The sequence below is a fragment of the Aotus nancymaae genome, unplaced genomic scaffold, assembly GCF_030222135.1.
Source record: "Aotus nancymaae isolate 86718 unplaced genomic scaffold, 86718_ANA_hifiasm-v0.15.2.pri h1tg000020l, whole genome shotgun sequence".
In the NCBI taxonomy this organism is placed as follows: domain Eukaryota; kingdom Metazoa; phylum Chordata; class Mammalia; order Primates; family Aotidae; genus Aotus; species Aotus nancymaae.
In genome coordinates this window covers 8,086,019-8,110,595 of record NW_026988432.1, presented here as the reverse complement: position 1 = coordinate 8,110,595, position 24,577 = coordinate 8,086,019, and the positions used below count along the sequence as shown (strand labels likewise).

Here is a 24,577-nt window from a genome sequence, read left to right as displayed (position 1 = left end):
TAGAAAATCTAGAAGAAATGGATAAACTCCTGGACACATACATCCTTCCAAGACTAAACCAGGAAGAAGTCAAGTCTCTGAATAGACCAATAACAAGTTCTGAAATTGAAGCAGGAATAGCCTACCAACCAAAAAAAGCCCAGGGTCAGATGGATTCACAGCCGAATTCTACCAGAGGTACAAAGAGGAGCTGGTGCCATTCCTTCTGAAACTACTCCAAGCAACAGAAAAAAAGGGACTCCTCCTACCTCATTATCCTGATAGCAAAATCTGGCAGAGACACAACAAAAAAAGAAAATTTCAGGCCAATATCCCTGACGGACATTAATGTGAAATCTTCAATAAAATACTAGCAAACCAAATCCAGCAGCACATCAAAAAGCTTATCCATCACAATCAAGTTGGCTTCATCCCTGGGATGCAAGGCTTGTTCAATGTACACAAATCAATAAACGCAATCCGTCACATAAACAGAACCAATGACAAAAACCACATGATTATCTCAATAGATGCAGAGAAGGCCTTCAACAAAATTCAACATTCCTTCATGTTAAAAACTCTCAATAAACTAGGTACTGATGGAATGTATCTCAAAATAATAAGAGCTATTTATGACAAAACCATAGCCAATATCATACTGAATGGGCAAAAGCTGGGAGCATTCCCTCTGAATACTGGCACAAAACAAGGATGCCCTCTCTTACCACTCCTATTCAACATAGTATTGGAAGTTCTGGCCAGGGTAATCAGGCAAGAGAAAGAAATAAAGGGTATTCAAATAGGAAGAGAGGAAGTCAAATTGTCCCTGTTCACATATGACATGACTGTAAATTCTGAAAACCCCAATGTCTCAGCCCAAAATCTCCTTAAGCTGATAAGCAACCTCAGTAAAGTCTCAAGATACAAAATCAATGTGCAAAAATCACAAGCATTCCTAACATCAATAATAGACAAACAGCCAAATCATGAGTGAACTCCCAGTCACAATCACCACAAAGAGAATAAAATACCTAGGATTACAACTTACAAGGGATGTGAAAGACCTCTTCAAGGAGAATTACAAACTGCTGTTCAAGGATATAACAGAAGACACAAACAAATGGAAAAACATTCCATGCCTATAGATAGGAAGGATCAATATCGTAAACATGGGCCATACTGCCCAAAGTAATTTATAGATTCAATGCTATCCCCATCAAGCTACGATTGACTTTCTTCAAAGAATTAGAAAAAATTACTTTAAATTTCATATGGGACCAAAAAAGAGCCCATATAGCCAAGACAATCCTAAGTAAAAAGAACAAAGCTGGATGCATCATGGTTCCTGACTTCAAACTACACAACAAGGCTACAGTAATCAAAACAGCATGGTACTGGTACCAAATGGAACATAGACCAATAGAACAACTGGTACCAATGGAACATAGACCAGTATATAGACCAATGGAACAAAAAACAGGCCTCAGAATTAATGCCACACATCTACAGCTATCTGATCTTTGATAAACCTGACAAAAACAAGCAAAGGGGAAAGGATTCCCAATTTAATAAATGGTGTTGGGAAAACTGGCCAGCCAAATACAGAAAACTGAAAGTGGATCCCCTTCCTTACACCTTATACAAAAATTAACTCAAGATGAATTAAAGACTTAAATATAATACCTAAAACCATAAAAATCCTAGAAGAAAACCTAGGCAGTACCATTCAGGACACAGGCATGGGCAAGGACTTCATGACTAAAACACCAAAGCAATGGCAACAAAAGCCAAAACTGACAAATGGGATCTAATTAAACTAAAGAGCTTCTGCACAGCAAAAGAAACTATCACCAGAGTGAACAGGCAACCTACAGAATGGGAGAAAACTTTTGCAATCTATCCATCTGACAAAGGGCTAATAATCCAGAATTTACAAGGAATTTAAACAAATTTACAAGAAAAAATCAAACAACTCCATCAAAAAGTGAGTGAAGGATATGAACAGACACTTTTCAAAAGAAGACATTTATGTGGCCGACAAACATATGAAACAAAGCTCATCATCACTGATCATTAGAGACATGCAAATCAAAACCACAATGAGAAACCGTCTCACACCAGTTAGAATGGTGATCATTAAAAAGGCAGGAAACAAGAGATGCCGGAGAGGATGTGGAGAAATAGGAACACTTTTACACTGTTGGCGGAAGTGTAAATTAGTTCAACCATTGTGGAAGACAGCATGGCAATTCCTCAAGGATCTAGAACCAGAAATACCATTTGACCCAGCAATCCCATTACTGGGTGTGTGTGTGTATATATATATATATATATATATATATATATATAATATATTTAAATATATTATATATATTATATATTTAAATATATATAAAATTATATATATTATATATTTAAATATATATAAAATTATATATTTATAATCCTTTGGGTGTGTGTGTATATATATACCCAAAGGATTATAAATCATTCTACTATCAACATACATATATGTTTATTGCAGCACTATTCACAATAGCAAAGACTTGGAACCAACCCAAATGCCCATCAATGATAGACTGGATAAAGAAAATGTGGCATATATACACCATGGAATACTACGCAGCCACAAAGAAGCATGAGTTCATGTCCTTTACAAAGACATGGATGAATATGGAAACCATCATTCTCAGCAAACTAACACAGTAACAGAAAACCAGACACCGCATGTTCTCACTCATAAGTGGGAGTTGAACAATGAGAACAAACGGACACAGAAAGGGGAATATCATACAGAGGAGCCTGTCAGGGGGTGGGGGGCTATGGGAGGGATAGCATTAGGACAAATACCTAATGTAGATGACAGGTTGAAGGGTGCAGCAAACCACCATGGCATGTGTATACCTATGTAACAAACCTGCACGTTCTGCACATGTGTCCCAGAACTTAAGTATAATAAAAGAAAAAAAAAAGAAAAAGAAATCAAGGGACAGGAAGACAAATTCACAAAATTCCTTTAAGCATTCAGTTATCTTAATAAAAGAATAACAAATACAAAAAATGACTAAACATTTTAGAGAAATTTGTGGGTTTGTCCATGTGTCAGAGGAGAAAGTGATTTAAAGGTATATCAACCCACAAGACACGCTCTTTTTGCAAAGAAAGCCAGAGTAGGAAATCAAGACTCACTAATTATCTGCAGCAATCTGCTCACTAAGTGAAGATTCCCAGAAGTCTAGTTCCAAGAAAACTGTCAGGGTGTTTTGGACCAAAATGTGAACCTATCACATATTTTACATATCATTAAATTTTACCAAATTATTTCTCTTCTATATTTTGTGATTTCAAGAATGTGTTACATTCTTAAGGGTGAAACACTTGTTATTGGGAATTCTCTATATATATTTATTTGCCACTCCCAAAATACATGTATTTAAACCGTAACTGGTTCAAGGGCAGGGTCTGTGAGGGCAGTGTCTGCTCACTGGTACTAGTTAGAGGGCAGTGTCTGCTCACTGACATTAGTTAGAGGGCAGTGTCTGCTCACTGGTACTAGTTAGAGGGCAGTGTCTGCTCACTGACATTAGTTAGAGGGCAGTGTCTGCTCACTGGTATTAATTAGAGGCCAGTGTCTGCTCACTGGCATTAGTTAGAGGGCAGTGTCTGCTCACTGGTATTAGTTAGAGGGCAGTGTCTGCTCACTGGCATTAGTTAGAGGGCAGTGTCTGCTCACTGGTATTAGTTAGAGGGCAGTGTCTGCTCACTGGTATTAGTTAGAGGGCAGTGTCTGCTCACTGGCATTAGTTAGAGGCCAATGTCTGCTCACTGGTACTAGTTAGAGGGCAGTGTCTGCTCACTGGCATTAGTTAGAGGGCAGTGTCTGCTCACTGGTATTAGTTAGAGGCCAGTGTCTGCTCACTGGTACTAGTTAGAGGCCAGTGTCTGCTCACTGGTATTAGTTACAGGTCATGTCTGCTCACTGATACTAGTTAGAGGGCAGCATCTGCTCACTGGTATTCGTTACAGGTCATATCTGCTCACTGGTACTAGTTAGAGGCCAGTGTCTGCTCACTGGTATTTGTTACAGGTCATGTCTGCTCACTGGTATTAGTTAGAGGGCAGCGTCTGCTCACTGGTATTAGTTAGAGGGCAGTGTCTGCTCACTGGTACTAGTTAGAGGCCAGTGTCTGCTCACTGGCATTAGTTAGAGGCCAGTGTCTGCTCACTGGCATTAGTTAGAGGCCAGTGTCTGCTCACTGGCATTAGTTAGAGGGCAGTGTCTGCTCACTGGTATTAGTTAGAGGGCAGTGTCTGCTCACTGGTATTAGTTAGAGGGCAGTGTCTGCTCACTGGCATTGGTTAGAGGGCAGTGTCTGCTCACTGGTATTAGTTAGAGGGCAGTGTCTGCTCACTGGCATTAGTTAGAGAGCAGTGTCTGCTCACTGGCATTAGTTAGAGGCCAGTGTCTGCTCACTGGCATTAGTTAGAGGGCAGTGTCTGCTCACTGGTATTAGTTAGAGGGCAGTGTCTGCTCACTGGTATTAGTTAGAGGGCAGTGTCTGCTCACTGGTATTAGTTAGAGGGCAGTGTCTGCTCACTGGTATTAGTTAGAGGGCAGTGTCTGCTCACTGGCATTAGTTAGAGGCCAATGTCTGCTCACTGGTACTAGTTAGAGGCCAGTGTCTGCTCACTGGCATTAGTTAGAGGGCAGTGTCTGCTCACTGGTATTAGTTAGAGGCCAGTGTCTGCTCACTGGTACTAGTTAGAGGCCAGTGTCTGCTCACTGGTATTAGTTACAGGTCATGTCTGCTCACTGATACTAGTTAGAGGGCAGCATCTGCTCACTGGTATTCGTTACAGGTCATGTCTACTCACTGGTACTAGTTAGAGGCCAGTGTCTGCTCACGTATTTGTTACAGGTCATGTCTGCTCACTGGTATTAGTTAGAGGGCAGTGTCTGCTCACTGGTGTTAGAGGCCAGTATCTGCTCACTGGTATTCGTTACAGGTCATGTCTGCTCACTGGTACTAGTTAGAGGCCAGTGTCTGCTCACTGGTATTTGTTACAGGTCATGTCTGCTCACTGGTATTCGTTAGAGGGCAGTGTCTGCTCACTGGTGTTAGTTAGAGGCCAGTATCTGCTCACTGGTATTCGTTACAGGTCATATCTGCTCACTGGTACTAGTTAGAGGCCAGTGTCTGCTCACTGGTATTTGTTATAGGTCATGTCTGCTCACTGGTATTTGTTACAGGTCATGTCTGCTCACTGGTGTTAGTTAGAGGCCAGTGTCTGCTCACTGGTATTTGTTACAGGTCATGTCAGCTCACTGGTATTAGTCAGAGGGCAGTGTCAGCTCACTGGTGTTAGTCCAACCACAGTGCTAGTACATTTTAGGAGCTCAATAAATACTCATTGGGTGAAAGATTCCAGAATTAAAAGAAAAATTTTGTCTACATAATTCAATTTTTTTCTTTATTTTAAGGGATTTTAAATATTTAACAAAAAGTAAACAAAAAACTGCCCCATAAAGTGAACTCGAAATGCGCAGCAGCAGGACAATGTGAAAGGCAGGTGCAGCAACGTTTCTGGCATGCTGGCATCGTTATCTGATGCCCTTTGGTTTTCCTGTATCCTAACCTACCCAGAACCAAGCCACGTAAGTAGCTGGCAGACAAAACTTGTCACGTGAAGTATGGCTGCAAGTACCACCCATGAGGCACATCATCAAATGTCCCCTTATTAAATGGGAGGGTGATTTCCTTGTTTCCATCTGAGTAGTATCAGGTGATGTTTTTAAATGTTGTCTCAAACACTCAGAATATATAATTCCTATGATCTAGGTAAGTTTATAACTCCTTCGACCAGCTGCTATCACTTAAAGCATTTTTAATAAAGTATTGTATGTATGTGCATGTGTGTGTGTGTGTGTGTGTGGAAATAATATGGTGGGCCCTTATGATAATGCAAGTGGATTGACTTTTTAAAAAAACAAATTTTATTGTGAAACATGCACGTTTCATATGCATATGAAAAAAGCAATAAAACAATTTTGAGTTTAACAAATAAGTCTGAACTCTTATATAAATATTTAAATAACCTCAAGCGAATATGTGGTAGTAAAATATAAATAATCAGAAATAATGAGCTTTGAATATTACCTTCTTAATATAATTGGTTTAATTATAAATTTAGGGATGTCATGTTGGTAATTACAGTAAGTTGTCAGTTATGGTGACGTTAGTGTCTTAGAAAAGTTCTTAAAGCTTTTAGCCATCATCTCTTCAAATATTTCCTCTCCGATTCTTCTAGGACACTTCATTAAACACAAAGTCTTGATATATCTGCTGTGTCACTTAACTTTGATTCTTTTAATTCTTTCTCATCTTTTTAGTTTTCTCTGCTGCATTCTGGATAATATTTTTCTAATCTACGTTCTGATCTCTTAAGTTCTCTCCTCTGCTATACCTGACTTGCTGTCGGATCTGTATATTAAGTTTTCAATTTTGGCTACTGAAGTTCTAGATTAGTGCTGTCCAACAGAACTTCCTACAATAATGGAAATATTCATATCTGTGTTGTTTAATAAGATAGCCACTAGCCACATGTAGTGAGTGCAACTGACTAACTGAATATTTAATTTTAATTAGTTTAAATTTAAATAACTGCATGTGGCTGATTATCATATTGCACAGTAAAGTTCCTGAAGTTCTATTTGGCTCTTTTCAAATCTTTCAACTTGTCAGTTTCCCATTTCCTGAAATTTTCAAGCTTGCCATTTATTTATCTAAATATGGTATAATTAAAGTTATTTTTAAACCCGTGCTTTGTAATCCCCATAGTTAAAGTCTGGGCAGAGAGGCTGGTATTTTTATCCCTTTGCCGTTTCTTACTACATGCTGCCACGTCTCCTAATGTGTTTGATTATCTCTAACTTTGTACTGGTCAGTGCTTTTGAACAATTATTTGTGGAGGTTCCCTGATGCCCAGTATGAACTTGTCTTTTATCCATCACCAAGGCAGTTTGCTTCTAAGTACCCAGAGGCACCTTCAATCGAAGACACCTTAAACCAAATTCATAGCCAACTCTGCGTGCGGAGCCCTGTCAGAAGCAGTCTGTGGTACCCAGTCTCACACATTTTTTTCTTCTCTTTACAGTCTCCTTCATGCAGTTTGGGAAACCAACTTATTTCTGACTCATCCATTTGTTAAGAGAATGGTTCTTTGGAAGTTCAGCTTAATACAAGCAGGAAGCCTGTAAGAATCCCCACCTTGGGGAATCGTGGCTTCCTGGCTTCCTGTACTCTCATCCTTCGATATTCAACAAAAGCCAAGCATACAATGTTATTGCTGTTTTCAAGGGAGACTTAGCCTGGCATTACCAGAAACAAGAAATGTTCCAGATCCTTTTTTTTTTAAGACGCAGTCTCGCTCTTGCTCTGTTGCCCAGGCTGGAGTGGAGTGGCGCGATCTCGGCTCAGTGAAACCTCCGCCTCCCAGGTTCAAGCGATTCTCCTGCCTCAGCTTCCCAAATTGCTGGGACTACAGGCACCTGCCACTACACCTGGCTAAATTTTGTATTTTTAGTAGAGGCAGGGTTTCACCATGTTAGTCAGGCTGGTCTCAAACTCCTGACCTCAAATGATGCACCCACCACAACCTCCCAGAGTGCTGGGATTACAGCCGTGAGCCATTGTGCCCAGCCTCAGATCTATTTTTAACAGCAAGATCAAGCTCCACTGCACACTCCACTCCTGACTGCTTAAACCAGATGTGTGGGTTCTACCGATCAGAGGCAGTCTTTCCTGGGAGACTTTTCAGCTGGCTGACTCTGCTAAGGCCGCCTTTAAAAATCCCCAAGTGGAAAGGAAGACACAGCCTGTGACATCCCTTTATAGTTCCACACAGCAACTGCACACTGCTGTCTCTTATATTACCCCTGCCTCGAAAGTCCACTGATCTCTAGTCTGTGGGAGTATGGGAAGCTTCTTTTCACCAAAGTGTCCATCTGCTTTAAGCTAATGAAGGAGAGAAAGCATTGCTGACTACAAAGAAATGCTAAAAATAATTCTAGAGGGATCTAGAAGTGGAAAACGCAGACTTCTCTCCTTCAGTTCCCAAAAAGCTGGTCGTTTTTCCAACTCTCAATAATAAATTGGAGTAAGTAGTCCCCAAAGAAAAAAATTATTCTAAGAAAGGTGAATAAATAATATCAGATGTTACTGAGTAAATGCTACATACCAAGAATGGTCACAGATGCTTCACAGGTTCTCTCACTGCCCTGAGGAGGGATTATCATTACCCTCATTTTACAAATGTGAGGACTGAAGCAGATACAGTGGGGGAGGATGGAAATAAAACCAGTGATGTACATCGCCCGGCAACAGAGAGCGCAGCATTAGCGCAGCAGCCACAGGAAGGCGGAGTGCAAAATCCATAGTAAGGTTAAGTCTGGTATAAGCTAACTGAACTTTAAACATCTTTCTATATCATAGTCCTAGCAGCTGATTATCAGAAGGCTTATCAGAAAAATAGAATCACAACTATATACACCACAAAATATAAGGAGAATCATTTTCATACACTTGGAAAACTCTTGATTTCATAGAAAAATGCCTCTAAGATGAAGTAAAAAACATGAAAGAACAAGAGAATGAATGTATCTTAAACATTTATCATGTACTAGAAATAGTGCTGGGCACTTTATGTGTGTTTATAAACTGATTCTTAACCAAATCAAGAGTAGTGGGTTTCTTTTATAGATGAAGAGGCTGGGTCCAGCAAGGCTGTGCCAGGCGATGCTGGAGTGATGCCAACCTGGGGTTGGCATTCAAGAACAGCAGGGGTCTGGAGCCCACCTTGTGGTTTTTCACTAGAACACGTCTCTTATAAAACTCATTCCCCATGAAATTGACATACTCCTCATAGAGATAACACATGGTTGCAGAAAAAGGTCTTTCCAATTCTTTTCAGTTCAATTTTTTTCTGAATTCTCACCAATCCTGGCCTCCATCTGTCCTACATCTCAGAGAATGAAGTCTCTGCAAGGCTAACTGCACCATCTAATCTTGAGCCCTGAACTCTCAGGCTTGCTTAGGATCTCTGTCAATCATCAAGTATTTATTGAGTGCTCACTAGTTGCAGGCACAATTCTAGGTGCTACAAATAAACAAATAAAGCAGACAAAAACCTCCTGACCCCGTAAGAGTTCACCTTCTGGTGTGGGAAGATTAGGAATAGACAGACACATGAAACACACAGTCTATCAGATGGCGATAATACTATGGAGAGAAATAAAACCAGGAAAGGAAGTAAGAGAGTGAGGAGGAAGAAAGAGAAGGCAGAAAGAAGGGGTTGGGGGCTATAAAACTGACATGTGGTTCTGGAGAGGCTTCATTCACATGGTAGCATTTGCTTGAAGATGCAGAGGAGGGGAGGAGGAGTTAGAGGAAGAGCAAAGAGAGAGGAGAGGGAGCAGAAGACAAGGTCAGGGCCCCCCCGCCCACAGCTCCTCTTCCTCCATGTGCCCAGTATATCCATGGGAATGACATGATGTGCTAAATTCAGAGACTCCAGGCAGCCCATGGAATGCCTGGTTCATTCCCAGAGCCCATGCCATCCACAGTGCCTTGAACACAGTGAGTGCTTAATAAATGCCTAGAAAATTATGTATAAAATTATTTGCGGCTGATCTTAACAGTCTATGAATAACCACATATATAAACATGCATGTGTGTGAATACTTACCATTAGCCAGGATCTTGGGTTTATTAGCAGGACTGAAGCAAATATTATGAAAGATAAGAACTGGCAATAAAGGGCTGCTCTTATGCTTGTATTTGCTCATCTCTGTTAGTAAGTCTAGACAGCCATGTAGCCTCAGAATCATTTGTTGCCCATCTTCTCCAAATGACATATTCAGGAGTAATTTCAACCAAAGAATAGTCAGATCACTGAGATGTTTATTTCCTCCTTTTGGCAATGCTAGAGAGAGGAAGTTCTGTAAGAAGTTACTCTGTGGATAAATAGAGAGAATATTATTTTCTTCTCAAGTCTTTTTCATTATTATCCTAGTCCCTTGGTGACCAATTAACTAACCTTCTGCTACAGTCTTCCCTTACATTAATTTCTCCTTCTTTCTAATACCTTCTGAATACTCCATCTATGTTATTTCTAAGTATAAGTGAAAGAGGTAAGAACAAATCGTGCTCAAGTTTTAATTTCCACTAATTCTTTCCTCATGATGGATAAAGTATACTATAGTTAACTCTTAATTATTCAGAATTGATAATTCAGTTTGGAGATTATTTCAGGTCTTTTGAGTTTTCTCTTTTATCTGCCTTCTGGTAATTTTGCTACTCATTAAAAGTTACCCTATGGAAGGAAAAAAGACAAAAATCCAAATCAGTCTTGAATACTAGCTAACAGCTCTGGAAGTAGTGAGGGTATTTTGAATCACTGTAGCTACAAGTGTTGTTGTTATTATCAAATCTATAGATACAACTTAGATTCACTTTACCCCAGGTACTTATCATTACAAATGAGAATTTTTGATGGCTACATGTCATTCTATTATGCTTACAGATGAGAAAGCTCTATCATTTGAACTGTGAGAGTCTTTTCAACCTCCAAATAAAGCCCCTTCCACAAACCCCACCAAATCCTTACGTATATGAAAGATAATAAATTATTGTCTAGACTAATCTATATGCAAAGTATAAAAGTGCTGTATCATGCTGAAGCCCATGACAGCATGGAAACCACAGTTGGGTGGACATTTTAGAAATGAAATGCAATCACTGAATTTTTATGATTGCACAGAATAACTCCTTGCTCTCTCTGTTTAAATCTACTCCAGTTTCTCTCTTAGGTTTTCCTGGACCAAAATCAAGATGTTGGCTTTAATCTATAAAATACATTTAACATTTTTATACAAAGGACTCTGAGTGTTGAGAATGAAATGAGTTACAGAAATATCATCAACATTACCCAAACAATAAGTAAACTGTAAAATTACATGCCCACTTTCAGTTGCATGTGCTGTCTGTCACTCACGCCCACTTCTCCTCTCTCAACCAAACTGACATTTTTTAGATTCAACCCTTGCTGGATTCGGACTGACAAGGGTGATAAGATATATATGTCAGTGCTGTAAAATCTAAATGTGCTATGGGCACTCCTCCTTTTGTTTTTGTTGTTGTTGTTGCATCTAAAGATGTTTTCAGACAATTTCCTACACCAGGTAGAATGTGTAGAAACGTATACCACAGTAGAAAAGAAAACGAGACACTTCAGGTGCTGAATTCTACACTAGTACCTGCTGCACTTTCCAAGTCCTATAGATGAGTAATGAAGAAGTATAAATGTTAAGTGTCTGGGCTCATTATTACTTAATGCCACAGGGGAAGTCTCAGGCATTTCCTAATTAAAGCAGAGGAAAAAGATTTGATTAATCTGTCCCTGGAAAGAGAGTCTGATCACACTTCATCAAAATATGCTTAAGTATAGCACTAGAATAACAGATTAAAAGTGGAACATATCTTAGAGATTATTTACTTTAACCCAAAGGAAGCTGAAAGAGAACTGGTCTCCAGCTCAAAGTCACAGACCAGACTCATGATTGGCACTTACATTCCATCCCACTTAGCTTTCCACCAACATGCCCTATAAGGAAGTGGCGGAAAGCACTGCCCCTGTTCTGCTCTCACATATGCAGAATCTCTCATTCTTAAAGTGGTAATCACATATATTCAGTTCAAGATAACATCTCATTTTGGAAATGATATATGTATATGAATACATACATGAAGAAAATATATTCAAATATATATACATATATGACATACAAGAACATATAGATGAAGAAAATATCCAGCCATGTGCTGGTAAATAAACAACTGATTGCAGTGAGGGAAGAAAAGATCCATGATTTGTAGAGTTCACAAAATTACATGGTGTGATACTCCCACTGTGGCTGATTTCAAGACAATATAACATCAACTGGAATTTTTATAAAACTCCTGCAGACTTAAGATGACACTCATGAGTTAGTAGGAATTGGCACCAACGCACCACTGAAAACATCTTTCCTTGGTAAGATTGATCTGTCCACTTCCTTAGAAAGACCTTTCTATTTATGTGGTGATAACAAAGTATCTTCTGAGGAGTTCAGGGAGAAGAAACAGTAGAGAAAAAGGAGACTCAGTTCTTATAAATGCTCTCAATTTTTGCAATTTATCTTGGCCTTCAAGTAAAAGAAACAGAAGCACTCAAATTACAATACTAGTAAGTAATATATAATCTGATTACATTTAAATTTGAAGGGATTTTCCCAATTAGGGAGTCTGTGCATACACATCTAAATACAGAATCTAACTGCACATGTGTACTAGAATTTATTTAACTCATTACATCCCTTTTAAATTACCTTAAGTTAAAATCAGTGATGAGAAGTCTGGATTGGGAACCAGAGTCCTAGAGAACTCAAAAAATTGCTTCTCACGCCATACGGAAGTTAAAGTCTAACAGGGGAGAGGGGCTGTGATTTCATAAACCATTTTGTCAATGAAATTAAACTGAAATTGTTACTGCTCAATTTGGTCTGTTTAAAGACCAAATATATTACTTTTATTATCTCCAATAAATGTAAGACAGCTATCTTTCTAAAATCCTCATTTTTGAGAAAGATAAAATACAATCCAAATGCTAAGAAGATAAATGGAAGGAAATGGCGGGATTCTACTCTAGCTCCTGTCCCCTTTCATGTGTCATCCATCAACTGGCTTTAAACAAAGTGAACCTCTTAACCCTTTCATAATCCTTTAAAATAAAATGCCTCCAAATCATAATATATCAATCCTGGGAACTGAGTTGTAAACTTTTGATTGGAAAGATTATTTCACTGAGTAGCCTTTTATGAGATGAAGGGGAGTTTAAGTGCTTACCTTCTGAATTACTCCTTTACAGTCGTGAGACAAGGCCAGGTTTGAAAGAAGCATAAAAACCATCTGCTGAACTGTGGTGTTCTCCAGTGGCATCTGGGAAGCCAACTTTAGGACACACAGCATCAGGGAGTTGCCCAGGGCTCCTCTGTGTGCAGCTTGAACAGGGTGCTGTCCACAACTTGACCAACAAAGAGAACTGCAACCTTCAAAAATAACCGCTTATCACAATGTCTTCTCAGTTTCCTTTCCCCGTTTAGTTTTTGAATACACTAAGTGGTAAAGCATATCTGTCTATCAAAATGACTTAGCCGTTAACCTGTGAACTGCAAATTAGCAATGGAGGCTAATGTTGGTGTCTACATTCAACCTCATAGATTTACTGTCCTCACTGAGGGCCTAATTATGTCAATAGAGCACTTTAAGATACCAGGTTTTTTTTTTAAAAAGAATAACATAAGTATACTAGGGTTTTTAATTGTTCCTAATGAAAATATCTAAATAAAGGCCTGTGTAGGGGAACAGATTTTAGAAATGGGAGATAACTTGTCTAATGCCTTCATTTTACACAACCGACAAATAAGGAACATAATATCCCTGGGAAGGGGGACAGAACAATACTATTTTCTATATTTGGTCAACAAAGATATGAAGCTCAGAAAAGCCAGTTTGTTGCTCAAGGTCACACAGCTTAGAAGTGGCAGGAGCCAACAGTGGCATCTACAGGCTTTCCGGAGTCCAGTGTTTCTCAGGAAATTAAGCAACTGAATGAGACTTATTGAGGGAGAAAAAAATTTTTAAAAATTAGAAATGCATTTTAATGTTAAATCAATAAGACTGTATTATATGTAAAACTAAGGTATAGTTGACTTGTGAAAGTTCATACAAGAAGGCTAACTTAAGTATAAATTGATCAGAATCAAATACATTCTATAAAAGAAACTCACAAAAGATGAGTAAGCCAACAAAAGATACAGTAGTAGAGCTGGAAAATGCACTGAAACAAGACATTCCCACCAAACCTAAGGAACAGAGAAAGTTGGCAGCACAGAATGAAGGCAGGGACAATCCTGTACACATATGCTTCAATGATAGTTCAAGTTCAGGAGGTTGAAGGTCTGTTTTTATCTCTTCGTGCTGACTGGAGACAACCTGAGCTGGGTATCAAAATGGACAGCTCCAGAGTTGTCAGACTATTCAAAAGAATAAGCCATCATCAGCATCTGGCAGTAACTAGATGGGTTCTTAATTGTTTAGAGTTCTAGTCCCTTCTCTGTATAACCTTTGATATTTAGACCCCAGCTGCTGGGCTGCTGAATGTTGTTGGAAGAAAGCACAAACACTTGGTAACTAGTCAAATCTTAAATTGATGAGCATAAATTTTAAATGGGTACTTAACACTGCCAGCAATCCTACTTTGCTTCCCTAGTGTGTTTGCTTTCCTTCCTCTAAACACAGCTACTTCACACTTTCTCCTCTTCTCACATCATCTCTACCCCTTGTCTTTGCTCATTCTTAGTGCTCAGTGTTCTCTCTTAAATGAAGAAAGGAGAAGTATTCAAAATGGGAATTTTCTCATCATTCCCAACAAGTCTACCAACCTACCTAAATCCACATCCTTCCTCTCAGCCTTCCCCCTGCTTCCTGTTGTCAGCTGTGCTCTAGCTCTCACCCTCTTATCCTCTCAGGGTGGGCTCTTACATGCACTCTTTTCTGTACCTCATTCTACCAATCCCTTAAAAAACATGCCTTTAAAACGCACATTTTTAAAAACAGCAAAAACTCCTCCATTGACTCCACATCTGTCTCTTGCTGTTGCTCCATTTCTCTGCCCCCTTATATGTAGAACATTTTGGAAAGGCTGTCTCCTCTATTTCATCTTCTTTCCTCAACCCACACTAATTCGGTTTCCGTTTCGGTGCTGCACTAAAATAACCCTCAAGGTCCACAAGAACATCATTATTGCTAAGCCCAAAAGCCATTGTTGCTATCTTCATTTTAGTAGAATTTTCTAGAGCATTCCACACAACTGAGTATGCCCTTCTCTAACTTTCTGTGACTGTGCACTCTTATCTCACTGGCTGTTCCTTTTTTTTCTGCTTTTTCTCATCTTTTGATTAACTCCAAATGTCGATGTGCCTCAGAACTTGGTCATGGGATTCTGCTTCTCCATCTATACATTCTCCCTGGGTAATCTCAAATAGCCACAGGACTTTAAATACAATCTATATAACAAAAACTCTGTGGTAGCCAGCCTCCAAGATGGTCCCAGTGGCCCCTGCCTCTGTACTAGGGTTGCTATGTGTGACCCACAGGAGGTAGGAGTGCTGTTCGGTTACTTCTGAGACTGGGTGATAATAGACTGTAACTTCTGCCCTGGGCCCACTCACTCTGGGTCGTTCGAAACAGCCCTAAGCAGCAAGCAACTGAGGCTGCCATAGGCACACTGAATCCTCCATCCCGGTCAAGACTTCAGATGACTCAGAGACTCTGAGCAAGGACCACCCAGGTAAGCCATTTCCAGACTCCTGAGCCACAGAAGCTGTGGCATAACGAAATGATTGATGTTTACAGATGCTAAATTTTAGAGTAATTTGTCTCGTGGTAATAAATAACTAATAATACTCCCAACATTTTAAATCTTCGAACTTACCTCTACTCTCTGTTGAATTAAACTCCATCTTACTATTTTCACTTGAGTGAATATCAACACCTCAGACTTAAAAAGACCAAACAGAACTCTTGATTCCTACTTTTTTCTCACTTCAAGTCTGCTTCTTCCAAATCTTCCCCATTTTAGTAAATGGCAGCAGTGTGCATTCAGGCTCATTTCTCCAAATGAAGTTTACCCTGGACACCTTTCTTTCCTTCCTACCTCCCACCACAGGTTTCCTTGACTCTACCTTTGGGCCATTGAGAATCTGTGTACTTCTCTCAATCTCTCCAGCTACCACTCAAGCCCAAGCCACCATTATGTCTCCATGACAAGTCTCCCTGCTTCTAGCCTTGCTCCCAATCATCCATTCTCCACTTATCATCCAGAGTAATCTTTCTCTTCTTTTTTTTTTTTTTTTCTGAGACGGAGTGTTGCTCTGTTGCCCAGGCTAGAGTGCAGTAGCATGATCTCGGCTCACTGCAACCTCTGCCTCCTAGGTTCAAGTGATTCTCCTGCCTCAGGCTCCCAAGTCTGGGATTACAGGTGTGCACCACCATGTCCGGCTAATTTTTGTATTTTTTTTTTAGTAGACACCAGTTTCACTTTGTTTGCCAGGCTAGTCTCGAACTCCTGGCCTCAAGTGATCCTCCTGCCTTAGTCTCCCAAAGTGCTGGCATGAGCCACCATGCCCAGCCTAATCATTCTTAAACACAAATTAAATCATGCCACTCCCCAGCTTATAACTGCCAATGGCATCCTGTTATATTCACATAAAAATCCAAACTCCCTCTTGTGGCCCCTGAGGCCCTACATGACCTGTCCTCCTATCTCATTTCAGATCACTCTCACCAGAACTCACAATGCATGGCCCACAGCACGCTCTTGATAAAATGTCTATCAAGTGCCTGAGTGAAAGAGCAGCCCTAGTGATATCAAGTATGACCAGACCAACTGTTCTGAGAACTAACTTTCATCATGCCCCTCTCCTGTTCCAGAATCTATAAGAAGTTCTAAACTTCACCTGGCTTTTGAGGTCTTACATCATAATTTTTATCCTCTCAATTTTCCTACTAAACTCAATTTCCAATTGCCAGATAATCAGACCAGTCCTCCCTCTCTATTCCCTGCACTGCCAAGGACTCTCTCATGTCAACAAATACGCTAAAATATCTGTCTGCTCTCATACCTAAAAGAAAGCTTGCCTTTGCCCATCATATCCTCAATAAATCAGAAACACTTCAAAATATGTATTAGTTTTTCTAGTTCACCTTAACAACATTTATAAAACTAGTATTTTGGTATGTTACTGAAAGACTATACTGGATCCTGTTTACCATTTGGAAAATTTGCAGTATAGACGCAAAGGAGCTGCAGAGAAATTTGCATCAATGAATCATCCATCAAAATCCAAGGCCAGAGAGAGTGCAAGACAGGGACAAGGTGAGCTTCAAGAGCTGCTTCCTGTTGAAGGAAGGAAAAAAGATAGCATTAGTCTGAATATGTGAAAATACAACATTAAAATCAAAACAACAACAAAAAAGCCACCAACATAAGACACAAGCAGAATCCTGTGGCTGGCTTCAGCATCCTGCCCCAGCCCCACTGGGCTCCACACATGGCTGCCCTGACCAAGAGCCTGACCAGTCTCAGGAAGTCCCTTCAACACCAGGGTGGTTAATGTGCTACTAAGGTAGGAAGCATAGAAAACAGCCTCTGTAACACATATATTAAGCAACAAAGTGGTATCTCACAACACTGAATATATTCCTGTAAATGCTATGAAATGGCCAAGAAGTGAGAATTTCTGGTTAAGTAAACATTCTGATCAACTCTGAGTCCTCCCTTGCCCACCCTCTCTTCCTCTCCTCACCCTCCTGTGTGTGTGTGTATGTGTATGTGTGTATATATATATACACACACACATATATATGTGTGTATATATATATCCAAAGTAAATAACAGTTTTTGAGTAATATGAATATATAAAATTCAGTCTATATGGTATGTTAAATCAATAAATTCTGAAGTAACTCGGGGTCTTTATTACAAGGATCAGTTATCCCTGGGACAACACTGCAGATAAAATAGAGCTGTATACAGTGAGTGTAGCAATATCTTTTTTAAACAAATAAGAATTCCAAGGCAATTTATAGACCCATGTTTATGCATGTGAGCATGCACATAAATAAATACACACACCCTATACAATTTCACGTAGCATCAAGTGGCAGAATAGAGGTGATTCCCAATGTTCGACACTCCTCGTAAGCACTAAAGTCATTCCCAACGCTCTCCCTAAAGTTCTTCCCACGTTCACCACTCTCTGTGGCACACAGTCCTCCATCTGCACCAGATGACCTTGCTTACTATTTCACAGAGAAGACAGAAAGGATTAAGTACAAATTCCTTTATCTGTTCTGCCATCCTGTCCACACAGTTTATCTGTATTTTTATCCATTCATCCTTGCTGTCTCCCTGGCAGTGAGAAAGAGGTGTTCCACTTTTTGTGGGAGATTCATACATCCATCCATGTTCTGAAACACAGCTCTTCCTGCCTCCTCAGGGATCTTTAACCACCAGTTAGTTCTTCTCTTGCTGTCTCTGAAACAACTAGTCCCCAATTTGCTCATTTCTGTGCCTGTATTGAAGGAGTTTACCTGTTAAGAGAAACATCCTATATGTCTTAAATTATTAATGCCACTTTTCATGACCAAATTTCCACATTATTATTGCGGTAATTTCCCCATCTCACATTTAATCTTTAATTTCCATTTATTTTCTGCCCTGATGATTCTATTGAGGCCACTCCTAATTTTGTTGTTGCCAACAACACTGAAGCACTGTGGCATTTGCTATGAATCTCTTCTTTCTTAATTTCCATGCTGCTGCTCTATCTTGGATCATCTCTGATAGAGTCTGGGTATTTGTCCCTGCCCAAATCTCATGTCGAACTGTAATCCCCAATGCTAGAGGTGAGACCTGGTGGGAGGTATTAAGATCTTGGGGGTGGATTCCTCATGGCTTAGTGCTTTCTTCAAGACAGTGAGTGAGACCTCATGAGATCTGGTCATTTAGAAGTGTGTGGCACCTCCCTGCCAGCTCACTCTTGCTCCAGTTCTAGTCATGTGATGTGCCTGTTCCCCTGTTGCCTTCTGACATGATTGGAAGCTTCCTGAGGCCTCCCCAGAAGCAGATGCCACTATGCTTCCTGTTCAGCCTGCAGCACTGTGAGCCAATTAAACCTCTTTTCTTTAATAAATTACCTAGTCTCAGACACTTCTTCATAGCAAGGCAAGAATGGCCTAATACAATCTCCAAATTCCTTCTCCAGTATTCCCCTCTCAGCTGTTTTCTGTCCTCTCTTAAATGTTCTTATTGTTCAAAGATATGACCTAGGTTTTCATTATATACTTTCTTGGGAAATTTCAACAATAGTGAGGACCACAAACACCATCCACACATCAATAACTCCTAATATCCCCAGTCTGTATCACTCCTCAGAGTCCCAGACCCATAAAATCTACTGACCACAAGCCATTTTTCACCTGGATGACCCAAAGACTCTTGAGGGTAGCATGTGCAAGAATGAACACCGGGTCTCTCACATCTGTGCTCTGCTCTATCATACACTCTTGCATTGGTAAGTGGCTTACACGGGAGTTTGGAAGTCCCCTACATTCCTCTTCTTCTCAATGCCTCAAATTTACTCCCTACCCTCCTTCTCCTTTCTACCTGCTCAAGTTAAGGTGTCATCATCTCTTGTCTGGACTATAGCAGTCCCCTCCATTTAACCTTGTCCACTGTTTAACTCATTTATCTCACAGCTACCATGATCCTGCCTTCCAGTATGAAAATCCTTTAATGTTATGCATATGCAAACAGCAGGGTGGTGTGGCAGTGGGTTACCTGGTGAATTACCCAATATGACCAACTATTAATAATGAGAACATGCCGTACATGTGATAAAAGCTGAAATTGAAATTAAGAATCTCTACCTCCATAAGATCATATTTATATTCAAGGATAACCTAAATATTCTTTGAATTTACTTCTTATTAAACAACTTAGAAATATAGAAATGCTTTGATTTATTGAGCTATTACACTTTTGTAGATGGCTAATGTGATACAAATTGAGCATAATATTTATAACTAGTAGTCAGGTTGGCATTTCATAAATCTTTATAGGTAGATCCTACCTGTAAAGTATTCTAGAGTATTTCGCTGAATAAAGTATCATGGATGAATATTAACTGCACATACACATAAAATTTATATATTTACATATACACATGAATACTGATTGTACATCCAGTCACAAGCATAGTATCAAAAGCATGAAGGAATCATAAGTTTATTAATGGCACCTCTGTTTTAAGAAAAAGTTCATATAAATTCATATACAGGAATTTTAATAAAATGTATAAATAAATATTTAGTTCCCATCAAACTACTCTGAAATATAAATTGTGAGTCATGTATCCAGCTTTTTAACATAGCTTAAGGAATAAGTGTGTTCAATGCATCCAGTTTCCAGAGGTGGTATGGTTTTTCCAGTTGTGCTCTTACCACAAGTAATAGCAAAACAGATAAAAATTTAAAAAGCGAAGGAAGCTTCTGTAATTTATCTTTGCTTTCTATATTAAAGCTTTAATCTAATATTTTTTTAATTTTATTTTCATGATAAGCTTTTACAAAGAATAATCTAGCATTTCTGCATTAAAGCGTTAATCTAGTATTTCAAAAGTGTAAAACTACAGACAAAGCAAATCAGAGTGTTCAAAAGATTGTATCTTCTGGAGTAGTACTGATACAACGGTTTAAAACAACATTATCAATGCTTATCAACAAAGCAAAACATCTCAGTGATTTATGACAGAGGGGCTGTGTAAATGGTCACAGGAAGTCAGCAGAACTAGAAGAAACTTCCTCCCAGTGGATGTGGCCACACTAGACAGCAGCTCTAACTATCTTCTCCTCTGAAGCAGGAAACTTCATCTTTCTTCCTTACAGATACAGATAGCTTCACTTATTTCCTTGGAGAGTTGTTCTGACAACCCACTTTGAAAGAATCTACCTTAGAAGACACATCCAGCCATTCATTCCATATCTAAAATAGGTGGAGAAAAAAACACCTAAAATGCCTAAGAGTACAGAATGAGGCTGAAGTTTGTGAAGTTAAAGTTTCAATGACAAATCAAAACACTGACATACACAAATGTAATCAGTGTTGATGAATAACAAGATTAGATACACCCATTTCTGACAATTATCACTCAGTTTAAGGACCAATCAACTGTGCATCTAAAAATTTAAAAGTCAGAGTGTTCCATTTTTCCTACTACATTATCTCATATAAAAATTAAACTGCTTAATACCAGCACTTCTATTAAGATTTTGAAAAGTAGCTCTACTTACTTTACATTCTTCATTTTGATAAAGACAGTTTCTTAGGAGCTGCATGGCAATGCTTAACTCTTTAATAACACCATCCTCCTATTTAAACAAAAAACAGTTGAAAATTGTGAATGCGACAGCATACTCCACTCTTTGTGTATAGTAATTCCCTCCCCTTTGGGTCACAGTACAATGCAGCTGTGCTCTAATCATGCCCAACCACTGTAACTTAGAGGGAACTGACAAACTAACGATCTCTGAAAGATGACCATATCTCAAAAAGCACATTCACCACAAAAAAGCTATTTCTGTTCTATGAAGCATGGAGGAACTCGGATATATGATAGCCTCCATGTTTCATCTCAATAAAGTGAGGCAGATACTGACAGGTTTTCAATCAGATCAGGTGTTGGCTGACTTTCTCAATGATAAAAGTAAGGGCCTTGGGCTAGAGAGGAAAAAGGAAAAGAGACAAAACAAACAAACAAAAAATAACTGATAAACACACAATCAATCTCTTGCATCAATTAAATTGTTAAATAATTTGTCTTGGTTTCTTATTAAATGAAGTAGAAACTAGTTATTACATACAGTGCTGCTATAATGGCCTTACATGCACACATGTATGTATATTTGTATATTCATACTATTCACACACTTTCATTTGCTGAATAAGTGGGTGGCAGATCTTGTTAACCATAGTAGTTATTGTTAACCATAGCTATTATATAATAACTATGTTATTCTCAGTTTACCTGAGCGTGCAATTTAAACATGAGTCCAGCAGACTCAACACTAGAGGAGATACTCAGAAGGCACAGAAGGAGATAAACAGAGATTAGGAATACCAGCTCTGCAACCACTAAGATATCGAGCAAATATTAGCTCCATCAATTACCAATTGTGTGACTATGCTGTAATGAGTGTTTGTTCATGAGATAATAAATATGAAATGTTTCAATAGTGGCTGACATATAGAAAACCCTTAATAAATTATAGTTGTTTTCGATCGCATTCCTAGTTAACCTATGATTGTTTTGAGATAAATATTTTCTTTTTGTAGTATAAAAAATTTATCTGGCATAGTATCATGTATGTGTGGATATTTTCAAATGTTTATAAAAACAAAAGTACATAATAGACAGACGTTGTCTAAAGATCTTCAAGTAAGAATTAAGAACAAAAAAAGCCAACAATCTGCTAATGTGGAAGTCTCATTAAATATCCAATTGTACTTTTCTTCTAAATGAGACACTCATTTCAAGTTTGTGCTCATTTCTAGGCACAGGAAGAATAGAGAATGGTCTCTCTATATAGCCATTCATTATGTTACCTTTTTTTTCAATGCTGCTTTCCCAGGCCTCAGAGAATCTAGATTCAGTTGTGCATTTATGTGTTTCATCTGCTCCATGCAGTTGTCTATAAGATTGGCTGAAAGACAAAATTTGCAGCAGTCAAAAAGATATTCTATTTCCAAGTAAGTTAAAACCACATACACCAATCAGATTCTCAAAAAAGTAACATTTTCTATTTCTGATCCACTTCATTTTAGAATTTTCAGTGAGAGATTAATGAATCAGAGAGGGGAAAGTAAGAGGACCAAAATGCTGACTCCCGCTTGTTTTCAGTTTTTAGCAAGACACTCCTCAAATCCAATTTACATCTTCAGGAATACAGCATTTGTTTTAGTAGCAAATCACAATTGATATTAATGGACTTGCTGTTGCCATTATTCTCTTTTAATTCTCAGATCTATATTCTCCAATTCCCAAATGAGAAATTATAACACTCAAGAGGAGAAATTTATACGAAAATATGAAATCATCTGTTGCTGTTGTTTTTACCATCAAAACTATGTGGGTTTTCTTCAGGCATGCTGTGAGTGCTTCTGGATACCAATATTTAAGTATAATGAAATTCATTGTGTTATCTTTTAGCTGCTCTAATATTTACGTAAAGACTCTTTAGAGCAAGGACCATCACAAATCAAACCCTGCAGAAAAAACCACATCTAATCTTTTTATTTGAAAAGTACTATGTGTTTACTGTGTTTCTGCATGGAAAAATATATGTTTATGTTTATTGACACTGAGATTATACTGTAAGTTTTTTACATTTTGAGTCCAAAGAAAATTAACTTGAACAAGCAACAAAACATGTGAATTGATGATAACACCACCAAAACAGCTGATGTGCCATGTGGCTCACCTTCCAAAGCACGTTTCTGCGCTCTTCTACTGACAGCCAGAAGTGACATCAGTGCATTTGCAGCTACTCTTTTCAGGATATCTTTGGAGGATTTTTCTTCATAGCACTGCAGAGAGAATACAAATCAAACTGCCTTGAAGAAAAATTTAATCTGGAGCAAAACTGTTGTGAATAAAAGACATTTTCTACTTAAAAGATATTGCTAGGTTTCAACTATCATGTGAAATTAACTGGATTTTGATAAATCATTAATATCTGAGAATGTTCTGTGTGGTAAGACTGTGTAAGTTGTTTATAATATGGAAGAGAACAACAATAATTCTTAGAGACTCATCATCTACAGAAAAAAGCTTTATTTAGAACTAACACATAGCAAGCTAATATACTTACTCAAATTCACTGGATCATATTGTATATATATGTGTAACTGATTAAAATGGGTCTCTGTTCAGAAAATATTGCGTAACTTTTTTGACTCTCATAGAAACGGAAAATCATTTGTAATTCTGAAAATACTATTTTGGTGTATTTCCTTTATACATTTAAATTTATGAATTAGAAAAATTTTCACTTAAACATTTCTAATATGTACAAAAGTAGACAGAATAACAGATTCCATACTTTTTTATTTAAAAAAAAAAACTAGAATTTTCAGCTCCAAGATAGCCAACTAGATACAGCCAGGAGGAACATCTCCCACTGAGAGACTGGGACATCAAGAAGACTGGCACACTACTAGCGGATCTTCAGAGGGAAGTTATTTAGAGCAGATGGAGGGAAAACACACAGCCAGGACTGAAGGGGGAGGAAGCTGGGAACCCTGCTCAGGGCTACCAAGCACCACAACTCGTTCCTGGTCCCCAACAACTCCTGCGTAGTGGGTGAGTTGAAAAGGCAAGGAACAAAATTCGCCCTCACCACAGGTCCCTGGAATTGTGGTAGGAAGGAACCCCTGGACCACCATGGACACCTGAGTTGACAGGGAAAGCTGCTTAGGGAAGTGGTAGAAGCAGAACTCCAGTTGGGGCAGAGCCTAGAGAGTTTGGTATGGGAATGTCTATAGTGGAGCATGGCCAGGGACACCCATCCCCTTAGGCTAGACTTGCTCCCATAGGAGATTTTATCCCTAGGGGAACTATGGGACCTCAACTCTGCAGAGTGGTCTTGCCCATGAGACAGGGCCAGTCTGGACCACTGTTCATTCTGCCGGCTCTCTCCCAGAGCCTGAGCCTGGCCACACCTGTCTGGAATGAAGTTCCCAGGTGCTTCCTGGGGGCCTGCATAGTAGCTCCTGCATTGGCAGACTGTACCTGACTAGCAGAATGCTCCAGCAGAGTGACCCCAGTGGACACGCAGCAGCATTCTTCCCCCACTGCAGCCTCCTTCATGCTGCCTTGCCT

At 39.0% G+C, this 24,577-nt stretch overlaps 1 protein-coding gene across 6 annotated transcripts in view; it reads right to left on the bottom strand.

Moving 5' to 3' along the window:
• RTTN (rotatin) overlaps positions 1 to 24,577 on the bottom strand; it is a 185,981-nt gene that overhangs the window by 6,674 nt on the left and 154,730 nt on the right. For 3 of the 6 annotated variants that reach the window (XM_064379025.1, XM_064379026.1, XM_064379029.1), the window contains 6 exons: positions 23,178 to 23,283; positions 22,303 to 22,400; positions 20,991 to 21,068; positions 16,908 to 17,034; positions 12,921 to 13,123; positions 9,724 to 9,991 (listed from right to left, as the gene is read on the bottom strand). In XM_064379025.1, coding sequence (XP_064235095.1) covers positions 9,724 to 9,991; positions 12,921 to 13,123; positions 16,908 to 17,034; positions 20,991 to 21,068; positions 22,303 to 22,400; positions 23,178 to 23,283 — 880 coding nt within the window. Of the gene's footprint in view, positions 1 to 9,723; positions 9,992 to 11,293; positions 11,398 to 12,048; positions 12,221 to 12,920; positions 13,124 to 16,907; positions 17,035 to 17,099; positions 18,231 to 20,990; positions 21,069 to 22,302; positions 22,401 to 23,177; positions 23,284 to 24,577 lie in introns of those variants that run through there. The other 3 variants (XR_010343605.1, XM_064379028.1, XR_010343606.1) reach the window with 3 other exon arrangements.